This window comes from Ostrea edulis, chromosome 10 (genome assembly GCF_947568905.1).
Source record: "Ostrea edulis chromosome 10, xbOstEdul1.1, whole genome shotgun sequence".
Classification (NCBI taxonomy): domain Eukaryota; kingdom Metazoa; phylum Mollusca; class Bivalvia; order Ostreida; family Ostreidae; genus Ostrea; species Ostrea edulis.
In genome coordinates this window covers 43712410-43736298 of record NC_079173.1, presented here as the reverse complement: position 1 = coordinate 43736298, position 23889 = coordinate 43712410, and the positions used below count along the sequence as shown (strand labels likewise).

The 23889-nt window shown below is 34.3% G+C and overlaps 2 protein-coding genes across 6 annotated transcripts in view; both read left to right on the top strand.

Moving 5' to 3' along the window:
* Positions 1–2230, top strand: part of LOC125665437 (uncharacterized) — a 79539-nt gene extending 77309 nt beyond the window's left edge. For all 5 annotated transcript variants that reach the window (XM_056151420.1, XM_056151421.1, XM_056151422.1 and 2 more), the window contains one exon: positions 1250–2230. In XM_056151420.1, the coding sequence (XP_056007395.1) occupies positions 1250–2007 (758 nt within the window). In that variant the 3' untranslated portion in view covers positions 2008–2230. The remainder of the gene's footprint in view (positions 1–1249) is intronic.
* Positions 2231–17072: 14842 nt separating this feature from the next.
* LOC125660844 (DNA polymerase III PolC-type-like) lies at positions 17073–23582 on the top strand. The gene is made up of 10 exons (XM_056150962.1): positions 17073–17655; positions 18541–18712; positions 19239–19318; positions 19861–20069; positions 20193–20463; positions 20573–20795; positions 20902–20986; positions 21259–21433; positions 21517–21648; positions 22085–23582. Exons 1-10 carry the CDS (start codon positions 17160–17162, stop codon positions 22855–22857), a joined length of 2616 nt encoding a protein of 871 aa, XP_056006937.1. The 5' UTR covers positions 17073–17159; the 3' UTR covers positions 22858–23582.
* Positions 23583–23889: the final 307 nt, after the last annotated feature.

Below are 23889 nucleotides of genomic sequence, written 5' to 3'. Positions count from 1 at the left end.
TTCAAATCATGTCCCCGGGGGGGTAGGATGGGGCCACAAGTTTGGGGGGGGTCAAAGTTGTACATACAAATATAGGAAAAACCTTTAAAATCTTCTTCTCAAACACAATTGGGCCAAAGAAGTTGACATTTACAGGAAATTTTTCTGACATAGTGTAGATTCAAGATTGCAAAGGGTAGTTTGGGCCATAATAGGGACTAAGGTTTTACATGCAAATATATATATGGAAAGTCTTCAGATATGGGCCAAGGTGACTCAGGTGAGCGATGTGGTCCATGGGCTTCTTGTTTTATATTTTACTTCGAAAACAGAAGTTGTAGTGCTAGATTATTTATATGTAGTTTTTGTTATTATTCTCTGTTGATATTGGCCACCTTATGTAAATCTTTTCGTTTGTCCTGAAGACGGGACGGGTCGTCCCAAATATTTGACAATCTGTTTGTTCGTGTCGTTGGTCATTTTAGTGCTTTGTATACTTTTTTTGTATTTGACCTTGTATCCATGCTGTGCATCCGGCACTTTGAGGTATCGGGTGTTGTTGGAACTTTAGTGCTTATATATATATATATATATATATATATATATATATATATATATATATATATATATATATATATATATTGCTTACATGTAAAACCCATTTATCAGTTTCCGTGATTCTATGTTTTTCTTGCACATCTACCCTAGACATGATCAGTACGGGAATGTCTGTTGTTGATTCAATTTCCTGGGCTGCCTATATTATTATCTTTTATAAATTATGCATGGTTAAAATAGAATCTCTCTGGGTACGAGTTAGCTTTACTGTTTGTCAACGTAATTGGGTTAACTCATTCCACTTGAGATTGATTAAGTTTATTGTTTTTCTTTTCGGACATTTTGGATCAGCTCTTTGGACGAATAAGGTATGTCCTAATTCGCTCCACTTTTAACATTAATTGGCCAGCCTAAAAACCAAAAACATGTAGTCTGCGTTGTAAATACGTTTGTAGATTAGTGTAGTTGTAGTGCTAGATGTATTTATATGTAGTTTTTGTTATTATGCTCTGTTGATAATGACCACATTATGTAATTGTTTTCGTTTGTCCTGAAGAAGGGACGGGATCCGACACTTTGAGGTATCGGGTGTTGTTGGAACTTTAGTGCTTTTATATATACATGTAGATATATATATATATATATATATATATATATATATATATATATATATATATATATGATGTATTATTTAGGTATGTTGTTATTTCAGGTTTCGACCCGACTAATCCTCCAGTATTTTCTGGAGAGGTTGCATCTCTGCCTGATCCGGATCCCGTGCACAAAGTCAGTGGACAAATTCCAAACAAATTAGACAGTGTAGTAAAATATGGCGCTGTAACTGGATTTACCATTGGTAATCTTTATCATAGTCATGCACATGTACGATTTGTTCAAGAAAGTCTTAAGCTACCAGGGGATTTACACTGCGCTGTTATGTGCGATCAAATTGAAATCCAGAATCTGCCTCACGGACAGTTTTTTGTGTGTGGTGACTCTGGTTCGTTTGTCTTTTGTATCAATCCTGATAAAACACTCAGCTGTCTGGGGATGGCAGTTGGAGTATCCACACGAGAATCCTGTTTAGTGACTCCTATTGACAGAATCTTAGACAATCTACGCAGTGTGTGTCCTAGTCCTCGTTTAAAACCTTGTAGTTCTTTAATTCAACAAACCAGGACCAATGCACCACCTCAAGCAACCTTAGATAGGATTTTAGCAGCCATAGGAAACTTTCAGACTTCCTTGCAGAATGTTGAAACAAATTTCCAAACTTCATTACAGAATGTTGAAAGGAATGTTGAGAGTGTCCAAGCTTCGTTACAAAATGTTGAGAGGAATGTTGCAAATTTCCAAGCCTCATTACAGAATGTACAAACAGAAGTTCAAACTTTACAAAGTCATGTTAAACAAACCGAAGATTCCAAAACTCAGTCATTGTCCAACCAATCCAGTGCCAATCAAAATTAAGATGATGTGGAAGCGTGTCGGATTGGAATATCTGAATTATATTTCTATAAAATAATTTTTTGATATGTCAAGATGTTGAATGTTATATTATGTTTTAAACATATGGACATTACATATCACTGGTGTTGTATCAATGTGTATACTTGTGTTTTCAGTGCTTTCAAGGCCTTTGTTTTTAGATCACCTGGTAATCTCCAATATTAAAGATTTTTGAGAAACTATGTCTTTTTGGGTTAGAGTAATTTTGTTGAATCACGTGTTTACGTCTTTCACAATTCGAGTCCTTTGGGTTGCTTGGATAGCATACACATATTTTAATGATGTTATAATTACCATGATGTTGTATTTAGTAGAAAGTTTTCAGCACTAACATGGCTGATCACTGATTACTTCTTGTATAGAAACATTTCATGTCAAATAGATACTGTAGGTGGACGTTTGTGTCTGACAAATACAAAATATTGTTGTGATTATGCAAGTCGTCTGAAATTTGGAGATTTCTTTTGTTCTTGAAATAATCACACGGTTGTCAAATTTAAAATTTATTGTCACCGGAAATTCAAATACACTCGTAAGTTCAGTTTACAATATACATACCGAAAAATAAAAGCAATTTTAGAACTATCCTGGCAAATTCACACATGTTTCAACTTTAACATATCCGGCTACTTGGATTTTAAATTAACCAATGAAATAAACTAAACAAAGTTGCAAATACAGGGCAAAACTCTATGACATTAATTTACAAAGGTAAAATGAGGGAGATACAAACATAACGAAATCAAAGAAACGGAATCCCAGGATCTGACATTAACCCTTTCTCTACCGGCACAATTTCAAGGTTTTCAAAAAGACTAAATGACAATATTTTTACATCAATTTAAATCTGCATGTATCACGATTTGGAGTAGGCATATGACATATGATTTTGTTAGGAATTTGACATGAAACAATTTCTTATAAAGTTTATTAAGGTATCCCATGACCTTAAAGAGGTCTACGGGGTCAACGATCCCCTCTCACTAGATTTCAGTCAAAAATAGGAAAATTTAAATGTATGAGGTGATGTGCCTTCTAAATACTGCAAAACATCACAATCAAATTAATCAATTTTATTGACAAATAGTTTTGGTTGCTAAGTAACAACACTCATAGTACAATTTTTACCATAATTTGCCTTTCTGCATCCATTCGACACAATTGAAACATAATTACATTGCATGATGAGTAGTAAATGTCACATTATTTTAAAAAAGTATAATCTTTAAATAAATCTTAATCATTTTAACAAAAATATGATGAAGAGAATTAAGGTCAAAGGCCAAACAATGGAAACTTCGTACTTTATATACATATTCATCATTTTCTAACAGTATGATGTTTTGCCATTATGTTCCACTAAATGGAATAAATATTGCAACATTAAAACACATATCTTTATTCTTAATATAAAATAATTTAAATTCTGTATTCAAATATATTTGCTTGCTAAGCAAAAACACCTTATTAAATGTTATCAAAAAGTACCACCCGTGTTTCCTCCCCAATTTCAACGTATACGAATGTTCAAATTACAATCACTAGATTTAAATGTACTTGCATCATATTTAACAAAAATGTTCTGATATTAAACCTCTTAAAACCTATTTCTAGACATAATTCTTGATACGGGGATATTCTGATAGGGGTATGCATTGATCAATAGCTGTCTATCAACTGGAACTCCACAGCAGACGTGTACAAGACAATGCACAATGTCCTAAATACTAGACGTATAATCGGAGCTTTTGAATACTCAATTTGCTTTGTAAATGTTTTCTATAATCAATGCCTTCTGAAAATTATGAATTTAATTATTTATGAAATTTTATCAGAGGTAATTGTAGTACACATTTAATAAATGTGTCAGATGCACAACCATATTGATTTTGGTAATGGTGATCTTTTTATTGTGCATTTTATTTTTCGTTTTAAACTGGAAATCACTGCCACAATATCGGTACTTTAAAACTAGTAATATCTGTACAATTCCTCTTCAGTGAGAGGCTGTTAACTTCCTTGGGAAGCATATGACAATACTTCTTCCTAGATATGACCATCTCAGCATAATGGTTGGTGGCAATACAGATGGAGAAAACAATATCTTCTGTCAAAAACATCTTCATAAAATCTGTAGTTCTCTGAATAATCGTGCCCCATATCTGAAAGGAAATTGCAATTAAAATCAGTATTGACCACCATATCTTATTTGTTAGCATTTAGAAAACTTGTCATTCCTTATGATTAGAAACAGAATAATGATTTTCCGTGTTTTGTCTCTTTTTGTATGGATATGATACCTAGTAATCCAGTAAAAAAAAACCCAGTAAACTGATACACGCATATCAGTGTACCATAACGTAATGATTCCATTTGTGAATGTATAATCTGGATTTATTTAAATGTTCAACGAGTTATACCAACTGAATGCCAGGTTGTCACTCCGAATGAAATACCACAGTTCTTGGATCAGGTGTCTCTAACACTAGTCCTGCACATCAGCATCCTTCCAATGCATATCTGGATTTGCCAGTAGACTGTCACTAGCGGGAGATACCTGGGAAGTTCTCACTAAATATTGGGATAACAATACCCTTAAGAAAGATGAAAAGAAATTACAATTAAGAATGGTTAATTCATGTTTTAAAGCAAGATATAAGTTTCGTGGTAGCAAGGGACAGTTTTGCACTTAAGTAAAGCTCAAAGAGCTAGGTACGTTAGGAAGCAAAATCGGCCCTGTCTACAAATTTGATCAAATTAAACACATAAGATGTCCACAATATGCTATTGTCAGAACACATTAATTTTCTCCTATGTCTCTTGTCGTTTTCTTGTAAGCATTAGTTAAATATAGCGTTGATTCTAACAAAAACCCGCACATAACACCATGACCTCGACGTTTACGAATAACGTTTTGGAAGGCAAGAAAGAACTACTTCAAACTATCTGATCCTAAACGGAATAGAACGAAATCTACAAAATAAAAGATAAGTGTGTTTAGTTTTAACCGTGGAACTAAGAACTAGGCTAGACCATGTTTTTGTAATCTATCATTATCAATTATTGCCGAAAATGTGCGGATTTTGGCACAAAGAGAATCAATGTGAGCTATTACCTATGCATATAGTCAACAGTTTTTTAATTTTTTTTTTTATTTTTCATGAATTCTTTATAAAATATATTTTGCGTTTGGTGTACCGGGTCTTCCATATTTGATAGATATTTACAATTTTTTTTATACCCTTTACTCATGTGAAAAATACGTTATAAGGAAAGGGACTGGAATTAAAATAATGTCTGTTTCCCTTAAATGTCGTTTGTATACTTAACAAGTTGAAATCTTTCAATAGAAAATTGAAGGAATGTGTGATTCCCCTTTGTCATACCGCGGATATTAAGGAATCACACAGGTGCATGTAATTGTCCAATTAAAATCAAGATGAACTTAGAGTATTTTAGTTTCATATATTTAAAAGAATTGTTCTTACATGCGCGATTTTCTCATTTGCTTTACAATCTAATTAGAATTAGATCTTCCATCCGCTCCCCGGTTTTCGATGGACACAACGTATCGAAAACCGGGGAGCGGATGGAAGATCTGATTTTAATTAAGGACATGCGGGACGATGTGGCCAAAAATAACTCGTCAATGAATATTTTTTCTTTTTTTTTCATGAAGCACCACCAGGATGTCCTGTACAATGTGTATAAATTTCATGGCCACTTTCTAGGTATACAAGGGAGATAATAAGCTTTGAATTACCCCCCTTTTCGAAAATTGTGAATTTTACAAGATTATTCTGATTTTCAATTGAACAAAATAATTTGATGGAATTTTTATCTATATCTTTTTCAATAATTTTTAGAATATATGTAAAATATAAAATATATAATAATAAAATGCTTAAACTTAACCATATAATAAGAAATTGGGAAAATTCTAATTCTTCGTGCCTGTTTTGGAATACATTGCTAGAAACTATATTTGTTTTGAACCTATTGAAATATTTAGAATTGTCATCATAATTATGGAACAAAAATTGAGTTAATGGAAACAAATTAATTTTTTTTTAAATATACATGTATATATTAAACATGGCTTCGAACAAAACGTCTAGTCTAGCTCTACACAATACGTCTTCTTACAAACCACGGGTTAGGTCTAGTTAACGTCAATATGACCTACTACTTCCTTTACTAGATCAACAGCATTTCCGCGGCCATGGTACATGTAGCTAGTGTCGCTTGACTCGATCGTCTCCATGCTATTTTTCAAGGTATTTATGTATCGCACATGTTGTGACTTTGCACCTTTTTCTTTTTCACATGTCTGCTTCTCGCATAAATTCCGACGTGTCAATTTTTTTAAATTAGTTACCATCTCCACAGCAGTGTTTCGTAAAGTTAGTAAAAATAATTTGGAATATGACATAGTTTCAGAGATAAAGCGTACTTAGCCTATATTTACATGAAAATGATTGCAAAAATTAAACATTCCTAGTATGGACGTTAATATTTGACCAAAAGTAACGATTGTCGTCGTAAGGGGGGGGGGTATTTTTCGCAAACAAGGATCGATTATAAAAGCACCTGAATAGTGTGTACGTTTCCCAAGCAAGATTCGGAGAAATGTGTGCCCAGTTCTAGTTTCACACTACTATTGTAAATATCAACAAACGATCATCATCTTACACTTGCACTGAGTCATTGTTTACAGACGGTTGACTTTTTTTTGTAAATGCCTAGAGATGCAAATTGCATGTGCATGTAGGAGCGATTTTGGTGAGTTGTAGGCTTTACTATCAAAATTATTGTGGCGCATACTATACATATATATAATATATGCAATGTATATATATATATATATATATGAAAAAGAGACTTGTAATCACTATGAAATAAAATGAAAATTATCATTTGACAAGAATTCAATCAACAGATTTACACAAAACACTTGACAGCGGTAGCAAATTACAACAAAATATGATGACATTTCCCCGCGATGCAACGTCAGGACGTACTTTTTTATTATGACGTCGTATAGTGTATCGTACAGTATTGTGATTTTTCTCGGGAAGCTTAACTACGCTGCGTCCGGTTCTAAATTTATAATAAATCTGCAACCATCACGTGATCATCGTCCCGCATATCCTTAAATTGATTTCCTTTGATCCTTTTCTCTCAATTTTTGCATCCCGATTAGGAAATTCTGGGTAATGGAAGTTTACTAAGGAACTATTTGATGTTGGTAACTGATGCTACTTCTTGGAGTGCACTCAGGCTGTTTACACACATGTGAAAAACACGCGGGTTTGGTTACGTTTGAGGATAGAAAAAAAAAAGAAAATTCCGTGCAGGGTGTTGGGACAGGAAGCATAGAACATTTCGAACTGCCGTATTTGGCATCAATCTAGCAAACTGATTTTTGATGATTATTTTTCCTATATAGGAGGCCGAATTAATATACAGTGATTTTTTTCTTCATTTTTTTTTATTAACCAACAACGGGTCAATTTTTAATGAACATTAGGGTTAAATTTTTAAAATATGAAATGATAAACAGTGTAAGATGTATAACGTATTTAACTCGGGATGTTCTTTTTTTTTCTTCCTCTACCGCTCCCGTTTTTCTTTTTCTCTTTAAATTTGTCTATTTCTTTAGCTTAGTATACCCGACAAGGCCCAGAATTAAATGAATGAATAAGATTATGAAAATGATATTGTTTCACTGAAGATAATCATCAAATCACAAAGCAAGCTAACGTTTTCATGCCATAGCTTTGAAGTACACTGTTCATTCATCTAATTTCATTTGATTATAAAGAAAGCATTTGCGCAGACCTACCCTTCTTATATACCTACTTCTATGATTTATGGCAGTCATATTTCCATATTATTTGGTAAATATCATGGATAATTTACTAGCATTACGACAATAATTTTGATTAGGAAAAAAATCACACTATTTATGAAATGTTGGACGTTTTATAAATATCGGTAATGATGAAAATTTTGGGTATCCAACAATAATGAGTATCAGCACATCAACAATTGAAGAAGAAGAAAACATTAAGGGCAAGATCAAACGTTTAATGTTTGATAATAAAAAATAAAACATTAAATTCACATAGTTTACATCAAGACCCCCTCCCCCTTAAAACTTAATATGATGAATGTTCACCCAAATCGATTATCATGCAATAAAACAATAGAGCTGAATAACAATATATACATTAGCAAATGTAGTTTTTAAATGTCACTTGAAATGATCATTAAAATGTAATAAATGTTATTTCTAAACTTATAGGTCACTTCAATCTTGTTCGCTGTGCTGCAATCTTATCCATGCATTATAATTAAATTGATGTTCGATGACTGAAACTTGCAGGAGCTTTTTAACCCCTTCCCTCAAAATATTTGAATTCAGATTTTTTGATCAGACATTGAGCTTGTTTAATCTTGTCCGAAATATCTAAGACCAAAACCTGGCATCCTAAAATGAAATTATCACTCGATTTCGAGTTTCTCTCTGTTTATGTGTCTCTGAGTCTGTCTATCTTTCTTTCCCATCCTCATGATGAATACTTCGAAATCTTTCTCTGTCATATTTCATATTTTGAAAATAAAATACTTGTATTACTGAGTCTCAGCTCACCGCTTATTTATGATATTAGCTCTAAAACTTCATTGTTATTTCGGATTTCAAACATTTCGGTTGAGCATCACTGAAGAGACATTATTTGTCGAAATGCTCATCTGGTGCATCAAAATTGGTACCGTGTAAGTTTTAAATTAGCACATTTTACCAACCATATTGGGAGTATGATCAATGAATTAAAAATAATGTATTTTTACCCCCCCCCCCCCGACTTTTTTTTTCTAGAATTTTATAATTGTTTGAAAATAAATAACGATGTTACGTGCCTGTATAAATCTATATACTCATCAGGTATATATTTATAATATTTCAAGTAGATTTGTAACTCTTGATTCTAACAGTAATTTCCAGTAATCATGCATAATTATACAGATGCTATTATTATTATTATTATTACATTGTTGTAAGGCCTAAACGTTGCTAAAACAATCATCCATGAACCCAAGAGAAGGCTTGAACATTCTATCAAATTTTATTCGGTCTGGTTGCTGTTTGCATTTCAATGACCCGAACTGGATTTGTTCATAAACTGATATTTTTTTAGATTGTAATTATTAATACATTATATCATTGTGGTCGCTAAAACAATAACAACTACTTTAAGTTGTGATTAATTTTCTTATATAACTGTATGTACAATTCGTTGCTATGCGCTACATGGCGATCCGCCCGTGCACAAACGTCAAAATCGGACGCCTGATTAGATATTAAAAAAAAAAGAAATTGGCCACAGCCACCGGCCAGAACGAAACATGCACAATTACTTTTTTAAAGGTAATATATCTCTAGTTTACTGCTTTTTGTGGCCGATGCATGTGGTCACATGGAATTTTTCTCCTAAAAGGTAGAAAAAGTGAAGAAAATTGTCCATTTCCAGGATTCCGGATGGGTTTGAATAGTACTCAACATTGCAAGAGACCTACATCCGCCGATATGTTTGTATATATAAATACTAGGGATCATCAACTTCATATACATCAATATTTGTAATGATAATTGTTCTTCATTTTTGAAGTATTTTACAGGGCTTAGTTAATTTAAAGATAGATATCTCCTGTATTTTCACCGGAAGAATTGATGAATAGGCAGTTCAAAGGTATTGGAGTCGATGCATTTGATAAGAGGTGTCATTCCTACAATGAGTGCGGAAAATCTATAGATGCAATTTTCCCACAATGTGTGCAGATTGAACATTTCAATTTGGAGTCAGCTTCTAAAGATCCTAACGTTGATGCTGTTTTAATTGAACTTGACCAAGATATGGACACCTTTGAGTTTCGGGCTGTGACCTCAGAACAGCTGCAATCTGCAGGTATTCTGTAAAGAATTCTTGTCCATGACCTGTTTTCTATATTGTCATAGTACACATTTATTGAAACATGTATGGACACTCATTTCAACCGATTATTTACAGCTTAAAATAAGTTCGGTTTCTTTACATAGCCATGTTCAGTTGCCAGTCAATTCGAACTCTATTGATTAATGTATTTGTTTATTTTTCCAATACTATAATCCAAATCATAGGTTCTGATGCTATGACATGGCTTGTCTCTCAAGGTATCTTCTATATCCCTGGACATCAAACAATGAAATGTAATACATAGCAGTAAGAACAAGCGACACCTTAATCAAAAGGCTATATTGTGGAAAGGTCATTAGTAAAAATGTGTTATTTCTTTTTCATGAAAATCAAACATCCAAACTGAAAGTGACACAGGTAGAATTTGTAGTCGTTAACAAACATTAGAATACATTATCACTCTTCGTAGAATTTAGTATAAAATGTCTATAATAAAAAAGAAACACAGATTTTGAAGTTCATGGGCCTAGACCTTAGGGGTGTGATCAAAAACGTAGAAATTCTTGTTGAAGGGGATTCAAGTTTGTTCAGATGAAGAGCCATACTCCTTTTGAAAAAGAGTGTAATCATGAAAAAGGCAAAAAGGTGGGCTCATTTGAAAATAGTCTTCTGAAGAACAACTGGGCCACAAAATATGAAATTTACATGCAACCTTCCTGACATAGTCCAGGCCCAGGTTTGTTAATATCATGATTCTCAGCGGTATGGTGGGTTTCTTGAACTTTTGAAGCTAAGGTTTCATATTTTGTATACACATTTTTACAGCAAGACTTTTCGTGTGATCCAATGGTGTTTGGCCTTGACGCTCCTTGACATTTGATCTACTTTTAATAGAAAAAATGAGCTTGAGTTGTTCAATATGTCCTGAACTGTCAAAGGTAGATCTCCCATATGTAGTACCTATATTTCTTACGGCAATACCTTATATTTCATGCCCAGGCTTTTATTTTTGTGACCTTGAACTCGATGTATGACCTACTTTTAAGATAGCATTATCTATTAGATATATGCGGAACTATTTTAGGTAGAGGATTTATATTTTGTGCATACATTCTTTATGATAAGACCTTGTAAAACAATGGTGTTTGATCTTTTGACCTTGGAGTTTGACCTACCTTTTGAAAAACTTGACCAGTGACCTGTTAACTATTTCCTGAAATATTTGAGAAATGGCTTAAAGGGAATAAACTCAGGTGACCTATTACAATTTGTTGTCGTCTGTCGTGTGTCGTCCGTTAACAATTGAACATTTTTAACTTCTTAATGATTACAATTCCAATTCTTTTCAAATTTGGTATAAAACATCTTTGAAACAAGAGTGACATAAAGTATGAATTGCAGGACTATTGCACTCCTGGACCGCAGGGGAATGGCAAAAACTACCAAAAATTGACCAACTATAAAAAAAAATCTTCTTTACAACCGCACATATGTAAGAAAAAATGTGGACCTCTACCAAAAGTGTAAATTTCATGATCCCTGGGGTAGAGGTCTGATTCCAGGGAGGGTCCAAACTTAGTATGTATAATATGTATGTGTAAAACATTTACATAATACCTTTTTTAAAACTATTGGTATTAAATTGAAACCAAGTAGATATTTAGAAGGAGAAGGTAGTCCTTTAGCAAAATTGTAAATTTCATGATCCTAGTTGCAGTTATGTCATGGTCCCTTGGTCCTAGGTTGAGGTCACAATATGGGGTCAAAATATTTCATTGCAATAAAGATTGATAACAAAAATAGATTTTAAAATCTCAACAGCTGAAGCAATGTTTCCTATGGTCATACTGTTTATTGCTTCATCTCGAGAACTCAGTGTTCAAAGTTTTACATAGGGTTAATTGCAAACATTCTTTTGAACAGTTAACATACACTATGTTGTGAAGACCAGTTTAAAGTCACTTGTTGAAAAGAGGTTTTGTAAATTTGCATTACAACTAGTCGGGTGTATCAAATGATATATGAGTCTTGCTGTTTCAGGTTTTGAACCCAGTAATCCTCCAATGTTTTCAGGAGAAGTTGTATCTCTGCCTGATCCCGATCCGGATTTTGATGATGACCGCATGGATGTAGACAATGAGCTGCCCGTGCGCAAAATCAATAGGAAAATATCCAACAAATTAGACAGTGTTGTGAAATATGGCGCTGTAACTGGATTAACCATGGGTAATCTTTATCATGGTCCTGTACATGTTCGTTTTGTTCAAGAGAAACTGGCCCTTCCTATGAAGTTTTGCTGTGCTGTTATGTGTGATCAAATTGAAATTCAGAATCTGCCTCAGGGTAATTTTTTGGGTGTGGTGACTCTGGTTCGTTTGTCTTTTGTATCAATCCTGATAAAACACTCAGCTGTCTGGGGATGGCAGTTGGGCTCATCTCACGAGAATCCTGTCTAGTGACTCCTATTGGCAGAATCTTAGACAAACTGGATCCTGGTGCTCGTTTAAAACCTTGTAATTCTTTGATTCAACAAAACAGGACCAATGCACCACCTCACGTAACATTAGACATGATTTTGGAAGCTATACAGAATTTGCAAATTGAAGTTCGAACTCTACAGAAGCAGGTTCAACAAATCGAAGATTCCAAACCTCAGTCATCGTCCAACCAATCAAATGCCAATCAAAATTAAGACTATATTTAAGCATGACACAATTTTAGAATTTCATACTAAGGTCAAAGGTCACTTGTAACACGTCATGAACCTGAATTATGTCCAAAATAAGGTTAGGAGTGGTGTTGGAAATGTTCATCACAGACTGTAAAGCGATGAATAAAACATTAGATGTTGAAATGTTTATCAGAGGGCGTAACTTTGGAATACATTAGCCATTGACATGTTTATCGCAGCCCGTAACTTTGGAATACATTAGACGATAATTTTGTAATATACAAACATTAGACATTGAATTGTCCGTTACTTTGTAATGTATAAATACACCGACACTATCAAACTATGTTAGCATCATTTTGTTTGACCCTGCAAACTATCATTTTGTAATTGAAATGTTTCCTTCATGTTCATCACTTTATGGCTAATATATATGTAACTGTGACGTCATAGTTGAATAGTGAATAAATTCAAGTTTACTTAAGAATTTCTATAGTAATCAATAAGAATCCTCCTTGAATGTTAAAGTCTCAAATATTGTAATACTGTGGTTATTCTGTTTCATGCGTTAGGAAAGGCAGAGATTGACTAATCAAAATCTAACAATAAATTTACGCCCCCGCACCGCGTTACTTTGCATCTTCTCCCACCTACAACCCTGGAAGATGAACGTATTTCAGTTTATGAGTTACTGGAAATTACTCGACTTAAATGTTATGGTTGTAAATTTCAAAAATCAAATTGCGATATATTTGCAACACCTTAAATGGACTGATTCACGATTTTCCTCCCAAGTTTGTTTTTCACTTTAAATGATCAAAATCTACAGTCTAAAATGTTTAAAAGGTTTCCCCAAAAAATAAAATTATTCATCTTGTCAGAAGCTCATTATAGAGAGTTTATTATTTGTTTTGAAAACAAAGATTTAGGTGTGCTACTGTTTACGGGGTTTTCAAAATAAATAGATATTGATCCAAGTTTATTATATCTGTATCACAGGAAAGGTGAAGATAACGATGTGTGATCAATCTCATAACTCCTATAAGCAATACAAAGTAGATAGGTAGACAAGCACGGACCCCTGGACACACCAGATGTGATATCATGTGCCGGGGAGGAGTAAGCATCCCCTGTCGACCGGTAACACCCGCCGTGAGCCCTATATCCTGATCAGGTAAACGGAGTTATCCGTAGTCAAAATCAGTGTGCCAAGAAAGGCCTAACGATCGGTATGAAACATATCAGACAATATTTGACCCAATGATAGGTTTTATAGACGAACTAGATCGTTATAACGACCATAAAATTTGCGAAATGCTGACTTCAGTCGAGACTAGTGAAACCCCTCCACCATCAACTTGTTTGTCAGTAACTTACCTTGATTTAAAAACTGACTATACGCAGAAGAAGCTCTTGCGTATCGAATCAGTCGCGAGATATAAACACAACATGCAGGTGATAATGGAAAATTGCTACATAGATATGTGAAGTTGACGATGGAGTAGCTAAAATCATCCCGTTTATCATACAGGTGAGTTGTCAGTTTGTTATCATGAAAAGGTGAATGTGACGAAAAGCGATCAATCTCACAATTCCCATAAGATATACAAACTAAGAATTGGAGAAACACCTATTTCTGTAAGATCAAGGAGACAGTGCATATATATAAGTTTCATGTTCATTTTATTATCTCTTGAAAAAACAAACGACTCATTGCTCATTTAAAAGGTATGATCTTAATTCAATTTTGGGATTTGCATTTTTAAAATATGTGTACATGTTTTTAATAAACTGTGTATGAACTTGGTTATCTTGTTTTACCATTAATGAATTATTGTTACAAAACGAATCGCCATAAATGATTGCTCATTCAGACAGTTACTGTTTTAAGGACATCTTAGTTAAGCTTTTCCCAACCCACGCCACCGTCTGTCAGTACTATCAGTACTTTTATTGGTATCTGAAAACTGGAAATAAGGTTACAAAATAGTGACTTAACAGGATTATTTGTTGACATATCTTTAAAATGAAAAAAAAACTTCTACCCAATTTTTAATATCATTTTGTCGTCTGCATGATAAATTGATTTCTGGCGGTGAACTGGCAATCAAGATCCCTTAAATATTGTTTGATGTAGATCTTTACAATATTGTGTTAGGCAGGTTGGGTGTAACGGGGTTGGTGTCATTCACAATTTCCATTTGTATACGATTGCATTAAATGCGGGTGTATTATGCTATACCACTGCGGTCTGTCCGTGCGCCTGTCTGTAAACTTTTTACATTTTCTACTTCTTCTCCAGAACCACTGGGTCAATTTCAATCAAAATAAGTTTGTTCAAATGAAGGGCTATGTCCCTTTCAAACAGAGATAATCACAAAAATGCAAAAATTGGATTGACATTTGCATGAAAACTTCCTGACATAGTGCATATTGAAGTTTGTTAAAATCATTGACCCCAGGTGTTGGATGAGGCCACAATAGGGGATCTAAGTATTTCATACAAATATATAGAAAAAATCTTTAAAAATCTTCTCAAGTACCACTGAGCCAGAAAAGCTGAGATTTACATGAAAGCTTCCTGACATAATGTAGATTCAAGTTTGTAAAAACCATGGCCCCTGGAGGCAGGATGGGGCCACAAGTGGGATCAAAGTTTTATATAGAAATATATAGGGGAAATCTTTAAACGTCCAAGAAAGTAAAAATTTACACGAAAGCTTCCTAACATAGTGTAGATTGTCGTTTGTTAAAATCATGGGGCCACAGTAGGTAGATACAATTTTACATACAAATATATGGGGGAAATCTATAAAAATCTTCTCAAAAACTACTGGGCCAAGACAGCTGGAATTTACACGAAAGCTTTCTGACATAGTGCAGATTGAAGTTTGTTAAAATCATGGCCCCCGAGAATACCATGGTGCCACAATAAGGGATCAAAATTTTACATACAAATCTATAGGGAAAATCATTAGATATCTTCGGATGAAAACTCACCAGCCCAGAAAAGTTTACATTCACATGAAAGGTAAAATGCAGATTTAATGTTGAAAAAAAATCATAGCCCCCAAGAGCAGGTTGGGGCCACAATAGGGATCAAAGTTTTACTTGAGAATATATTGGAAAAATCTTTAAATATCAGCCAAGGTGACTCAGGTGAGCGATGTGACCCATGGGCCTCTTGTTAAAGGAGTTGTGGCCATTGGACTTCATTTTTAGCTCACCTGAGCTGAAAACTCAAGTGGACTTTCTGATCGCCTGCTGTCCGTCGTTTGTCCATCTGTCTGTCCGTCCGTCTGTAAACCTTTTCCATTTTCGACTTCTTCTCCAGAACCACTGGACAATTATGACCAAACATGGCCAAAACCATTCTTGGGTGAGGGACTTTCAAGTTTGTTCAAATAAAGGTCATGCCACCTCAAAAGGGGAGATAAACACAAAAATGCAAAAATAGGGTGGGATCATTTCAAGAACCACTGAGCCAGAAAAGCTTAAATTTACATTGAAGCTTCCTGACATAGTGCAGATTCAAGTTTGTTAAAACCATTGCCCCGGGGGGTAAGATGAGGCGACAATAGGGGATCAAAGTATTTCATACAAATATATAGGAACAATCTTTTAAAATCTTCTAAAACTACTGGACCAGGAAAGTTGAAATTTACACCAAGGCTTCCTGACATAGTGCAGATTCAAAGAAGGTGTTGCACTGAAGCAGGAATTTTACCTAATCGGAGCTCCGTGCCAGCACTCGTGACGTAGAACTGACCTTCATTCATATATATATACTCATTGCGTATTTGCTAGGACTATGCAATAATATCGATATTCCGGTGTTTTGCAATTCGTTGTTAAAAAATATGGTATTACGATACGTTTTTCAAATACCGATATACCGGCAAAAATGTTCGGGCTCGGAATTAAGTTACGAGCTCGGAATTCATAATATTAAATACAGTAAAGATGTCAGAGGAAACGTTGGTCAACTTTGTAATCGTGCCAAATAAACGTGCGAAAGCTGATGCATGGTTGCATTTTGGGTTCAAGAAAGACAAAAAAAAAAACAAAAAACAAAAAAAAACAAAAAAAAAAAAACGAACGAAATAGACAGGTCTGTCGCCATTTGCAGATTATGTAACACAGAAGTCAAATCAGTAGGGGGGACAGTCGGACCTGGACAACGAATCTGTTGCATCACATGTAGATAAAATGTTCTATCGTTAAAGTGATAACGTCGTACGGACCCCGGTTTAACGATAAAATGCATCCCATTTACCAGCAATGTAGCAAAATAAAACTTGCACTCAGTACATGTCTCGGTAAAATCAAGTCACATATCACTGATATACAATCAAAAAATTACCTTTACAACTGACTTGCCATCAATTCCATTTTAAAGTAGGGGTCTAGTAGCGTGACGTCATGTCCGGATCGAAATCCGGTATTGGTTCACGTACTATTATTACCAAACGTCAAAAACAGAAATGGCGGCAAGAAGTGAGAAGGGGAAATTTGTGAAAGCATCGCGATTTAAACAAATTCATGCTCTGCGGAAGGGATGTGTTAATTATTGGAAAACATCAGATGAAGAAAAGTTGAAAGAAACGATTGAAAGGCCTGTGATAACCGGTATAACCCCCCTTGATGATCATATTTACGTCGATAATGTGGCCCGTGATGTTGTTCAGGAAGAAATAGTTTCGCCTTCGGCAAACGTAACAAGCAGAAGTGATTGGAGAGACGGTAGGAGAATTGTTGAACTCGATGTAATAGCGAAAAACCTGGAAGAATGTAGGAGATGTGGGCAGCCTTTACATTTATCCGACTGTGTCGGAAAAACACGATTTGGACTGGCACAAATTCCACAAGTGCAGTGCCGATACAGTGAGTGTCGCCTAGTAAACGATGTCCCTACCGGCAAGAAACATCAAACGGAAAAAGGTGGAAAGGCGTGGGATATAAATACAAAGTTAGCAGCAGGTAAGCATAGATGTTATTGATGTTCGACCATACTCTACAAATGTATGAAGTGTTTAAAATGAAAATTGTCAACACATCACAGTGATTATATGTTAAATATTTCTCATACTATGCCAAACTAGGTACAACTTTGTAAAATTTGTAGATGTGCTGACTGTCCATATTTGATATATATATATATATATATATATATATATATATAACTTGTCCCTTATTTGTTATGTGGTATGGTTGTGTAATTTGGTTAGTGTGCTGGCATTGAGAGTCAGAGGAACCAAGTTCGAATACACGCCAGATATATATATATATATATATATATATATATATATATATATATATGTGTGTGTGTGTGTGTGTGTGTGTGTGTGTGTGTGTGTGTGTGTGTGTGTGTGTGTGTGGTCGTTGTAACGATCTAGTTCATCAATACAACCCATCATTGGGTAAAATGATGTCTGATGTGTTTCATACCGATTGTTAGGCCGTTCTTGGCACACTGATTTTGACTACAGATAACTCCATTTACCTGATCAGGATATAGGGCTTGCGGTGGGCGTGACCGGTTGACAGGGAATGCTTACTCCTCCTGGGCACCTGACCCCACCCTAGTATGTTCAGGTGTCCGTGTTTGCCCAACTATCTATTTTGTATTGCTTATATGAGTTATGAGATTAATCACTGTTCCTTATCTTCACCTTTCATATATATATATTGAATGTATGAAAAATTTAAAGAAATTAACAAAACTTTTCATGCGAACATAATGTAGTAACGAATATATATAGGAGGAAACTTGCAGGAATTATTATAAATTGTTACATTGATGACAGAATTGCACTTGTAAGTAATAATACATGTATTTTACCTACTATGTTTATTGTATTTTAGGAATGATCAATAGTGGGTTAGGGGAGACGCATCTAAATACATTCTTAGCTGTATTGAACGTTCCCGGAATTTCCAAACAAGGACTGAAGGAAAGGGAAAGAGAAGTTGGCAACACATTGAAGAAGATGGCAGAAGAAAGTTGTCAAGCCATTCTCTTGGAGGAGGTTGAAAAGTAAAATTTTAGTATATATTGTATTCAATGGTAAATGTTTAAATCAATTTAAAGCAGGGTTGGCAAAATAGTGGTCAATACAAGTATGGACTGGTACAGTGGTTAATACTGGTTAAAACCAGACAATAGTGGTCAATAATGGTGAATTCAAGAGTCTTTATTGGTCATTATAGTGTTTGTTGTTGGTTATTTTATGTTTAAAGAGGTCATTATAAATTCTTGATATGCACTAACAACATTTACATGCAAATGAAATCAAACAATGCAATTGATTCTAGAAATTAGGGAAAATGCTTACAGTAATATTGTGAAAATAAAAAATAAAAAACTAGCTGTTTTGTCCGAGCCAAGGGTACTTAATCATCAGGTTACTAAATGGCTACCACTAATAGGGTATGTGTGAGTATTGACCGGGATGGTTATAACCTGTTAAAACCTGGGGCGGTTTTAACCGTCCAACCCTGATTTGAAGATTTGTATAATTTTTAAAACAGGTGCATAACTTGATTCTTGTATCTTTCATTAGGAGTGATGGTAATTTAACAGTAAGCTTCGATGGTGCATGGCAGAAAAGGGGAACCGGGCGTTCCTATAATAGTCTTACAGGTATTTTATCACAATTTAATATAATGTTGAATTTTAATTGTGGTAGTGTTTCTTTGTACAGAATCAATGAAATGTGATATAACTATAAGATTATTTTTTATGCCCCTGGAATCGAAGATTCGGGGGTATATAGTTTTTGACCTGTCCGTCTGTCTGTGGCAAAAACTTTAACCTTGCTAATATCTTCTACACCATAAGGGACAAACCTTTCATATTTGGTATAACAATTCCTTGTGACAAGACTTTTATGTTGGTACCAAAATGTTTGACCTTGTGACCTTCACTTAGGTGTTGATTTACTTCTTAAAAACTTTAACCCTGGCCATAACTTATGAATGCTTAGTACTAGGGCTTTGATATTTCACAAGAGTATTCCTTGTTTCAAAACTTTTCAATTGGTATTAAAAGTTTTGACCTTGGTGTTTTACTGCATTTTCTTACATTTCCTCTTTGTTGGAATAGGGGGGGGGGGGGGGCATTAGTGTTCCACAAACACATCTTGTTATCTACTATTAATAATGATTTTTTTTCCATTGGTGTAGGACATGCAAGTTTGATTGGCGAGAAGACGAAGAAATGTTTGGGATACTCTGTGAAGTCTAAGAAATGCAGAATATGCGACTCTGCAAAGCAGAAAAATGTTCCTGTTCGGAAGCACAATTGCTCACGAAATTGGTCAGGATCTGCAAAAGCCATGGAGCCAGCAATGGCATGTGAGATGGTGCAAAACATAATGGATCAGGGTGAAAAGGTGCATTATATAGACATTGAATTTGTTTTCTATTACCTGTGCAATATTACATTAACAAACAATTTAAATTGGATCAAGATACATGAAGAGAAATATCTAAGTATGAATTATTAAATGTCTTAGATGGAGACGCTAGTTATGGATAATGATTCGACAACCATAGCCAGATTGAGGACAACAGTAGATCCAGACATCAAGAAAAAAGCCGATAGCAACCACACGAAAAAAGGATTTACCGGAAGCCTTGTTGAAATGAGCAGTATTCATAAAGTATTAAAAAATGTCAAAGTGAGAACTCACATAGAAAGATGTTTTATGTATTGTGTTCGACAGGCAGCTGAAAATTCTGAAAAATTGGCCAGTGACTTGAAGAAAATTGTTCCACATTTATATGGTAATAATACTTTAAATTGTAATGAAATATTTTATTAATAAGCTGCTTTGAAAAAAATTTATTTTACAATGTTATATTTTCTAATTGTCTGTATATTCATTTCCCCCAGGTGACCATTCCACATGTGGCACATGGTGCAAAAGTGAGAGTACTGATTACAAGCCAAAGAATTTGCCATATGGTAAACCTTTAACAAGTGAGCCTTTGAGATTAGACCTAGAGAAGCTGTTTCAAAAGTATGCTGGGAAGGCAAGCGAATTGGTGTCCATGGGATCGACTCAAGTCAATGAAAATTTTAACCACATGGTTTCCAGCAAGGCGCCTAAAAGATTGTAAGAAAAAATATTTCATTTTTTAATTTAGATAAAAGAGAAAAATGCACATGCATATTAATTCTCAGTGATTAAATCTAAACTCTGTCACCTAAACAATTCATAGGTTTTATGGAGGTTCAGACAGTCTGCAAAATAGAGTGTCTGCAACTGTCTGTCAGAAAAATGAGGGGTATAGTTATATAGCAGAGGTATATGTTCATGATTCATGTTGAGTTCTGCTGAAGTTTAGTGTTTGTTTTTATCTGTTCTACATGTTTTTGAGGTTTATCTAACACATTGTTTTAAAAAACATTTCTAATGCAATTTGAAATCGGGAATATTGAATTAATGAAACATTTGGTAATATGTAAATACATGTATAAAAATTAGACACAAACCCTCTAGCAGTATTCAAAACCACTTTATTTAAAAATATCCCTGATTTCCATCCTAATAAGCATCTGTTTATATTTTTGTTCAGGTGAATAAGAGATTGTCAATGTCTCCTGGGAGATATACCATCAAACGTTCCAGGATTCTGCAAAGTAAACTCAAGTGGAAACGGTTACAACAAGCAAAGCGGAGCACAAAAAGGAGACGTTTAGAGCTCAAGTCAGAAAGGTCTACAAAAGATGCAACACAGTCTGTTCTTGAAGGTACTTCACTGAATTGAATTTGTAGATTACTTTTCATATCTTAACTGTGAGCAGTTGATTATATTTTGATATTTATATTGTAGCTGACATGTACTGCAGTAGAATTGGAATGAAGGAGAACATTGATTTGGAGGACATTTCCTTACCCCAACCAGTGGAACTGCCAAGTGACAGCAACTCCTATGTATTGTTTGACCTAGAAACCACTGGATTAGGTTTGTAATGAAGTATTACTTATGAATATTTTTCAGACTGGTAGTGTATTTTTATGGTAAAGACATTTCTGCTTGTCTCTTAAAGAGATTGTATGATGTAGATTGCTTAACTTCTCTCTCGAAAATGTTCCACTTATGTGGAAACATCACTATTGTCTGTGAATGGCTGTAAAATTTAGGCCTATGCTCGACAAACGATTAGTCTTTTAGCAGGGAGGGTCTTTTTTGTACTACACAAACTATGACACAGGGCCGTGGTGTTTACCCTCGTATCCAAAGAACTGCCCCAATTAGTCACCTCTTATGACAAGCAGGGAGTACTGAGGATCTATTCTAACCCAGATACCCTTACAGGACTATGTAGAGAGTTATTTTACATTTGACTGAGAAGTGTACACTATAAGAAGTTTCTAAATTTTGCTCAATTCTATTTCAGCCAGAACATCTGATATTGTTCAGATTGCAGCAGTGTGTGGAGATAGAGAGTTCAACAAGTATGTGACACCTCAGTCCCCAATAAGTCTTGATGCATCCTCAGCAACCGGACTGACTTTTGTTGGTGGAGTGCTGAAGCATAATGGCAGAGTGGTTGAACATGAAGAACCCTTTGAAGGACTTCAGCAGTTTGTAGAATTTGTTAAGACTGTTGATTGTAAACCTGTTTTGGTTGGCCACAATATACAAAACTTTGATCTACCAATTTTGATTATTCAGCTAGTCAAATATGAATTATTTGATAGTTTTGCAAGCTCTGTCAGTGGTTTTATTGATACCTTGAAAGTTGCAAAGGGGTCTTTTAGCAAAAAGGATGTTGAAAACTTTAAACAAATTACTCTTGTGAGTAAATTTGTTGGAAAACATTATGAAGCACATAATGCTATTGCTGATGTGAAGGCGCTGAAGGAACTTTTTGAAGTGAAGTTGTTGACATTATGTAATGCTTCTGATGTGTTTACTTTGAATTACTACACCATTAAGAAATCTTTAGAACCTCTTGTTAAGGCAAAAGTTTTATCTTCCATGATTTCGAAGAAGCTGATTGCAAATTCTCTCAGTTTGTCAAAGTTGGAGATAATTCATAAGAGGGATCCACATAATGGGTTACGAAATGTTTTTTGCGAACCATTATCCGGTTCAAAGCAGCCACGAATATCGAAGTCAATGAATGTTATCAACAAATTAGTTGATTACTTGAATAGCTGTGCATGATAACGGACTGTAATGGAATTTTTTCTTTTGAAGGACATTGTGCATACCACATGTATGGTATTTATGTTAACAGATCACAACTTTCATAGATGCCTCGTTATGTTAATATATGCATTAATGTACAGTGGTATTGCTCATTTTGGGTGGATTTGTACTGTTTTTACATTTACCTGGATGTTTTTAAATTTAGTAAAATGAATACAACACTCAGTCACTTATATTTGAGAAGACTATGGCTCCAATCTTCTTTCCATTTTTTGTCATCTAATTCACACATAAAACCAGAGGTACATATTTATTTGTTTAATTGATATACAGGGGTATTACGTTAAAATTATCTGTAAATTAAAAAAAATTCATGATATGCGATAATGCACTTGTGGAATTAAATAAAACAGTTCTGCACTTGTTATATATTTGTTATCTTGTTATATATTTGTTATCTTCTATTATGTGAAAATCATTTTCAAAATGGCTATTTTGGCCAAAAAATGTAAATATAAATTGAGATGCTGTGAAAATATTATGCTGAGAAAGGGCAGATTTTTTAAATGTATTTTAACAAGCATTCATATATGAACATAATATGTGAGTTTGAATGAAAAATCACAAGTCAAATTTTTAAAATATTCATATTAGTGGTGTTGCAGTGCCGTATTTTTGACTGCCGAGGGCCTGTATTGAGTTCAATTTTGTACCACCATTATTAAAAAACATGAAACTATGTTAAAATTTCACTTTTAATTATATAGTTAGACATGTTTATTTCATATCTGAGGAAAAAAATTGCAGCATCATACCTCAAACAAAATTTTATGGACATATTCTAGGACTTCTTCAATGAATTCTGATATTGCTGTTTGACAAATGGGGGTACACGTAATAAAAATACCATAATTTACTCATTATACTGACAACCCCCCATTTTTTTGTTTTTATCATACCCTCAAATGAACAATCTAAGTATTTAAACTCAAATTTTTGAGAAATCACAAGTAGGTCCAGGACTAGGGACCTACCTTAAATAGAGTA

What these genes read in the sequence shown, in the direction of transcription:
- LOC125660844 (XM_056150962.1), top strand. Translation starts at nt 17,160, where the DNA reads ATGGCGGCAAGAAGTGAGAAGGGGAAATTTGTGAAAGCATCGCGATTT. An exon ending in AATTGTTCCACATTTATATG is followed by an intron (nt 20,464 to 20,572) that starts GTAATAATACTT and finishes CATTTCCCCCAG; the next exon opens with GTGACCATTCCACATGTGGC. An exon ending in GGTATAGTTATATAGCAGAG is followed by an intron (nt 20,987 to 21,258) that starts GTATATGTTCAT and finishes ATTTTTGTTCAG; the next exon opens with GTGAATAAGAGATTGTCAAT.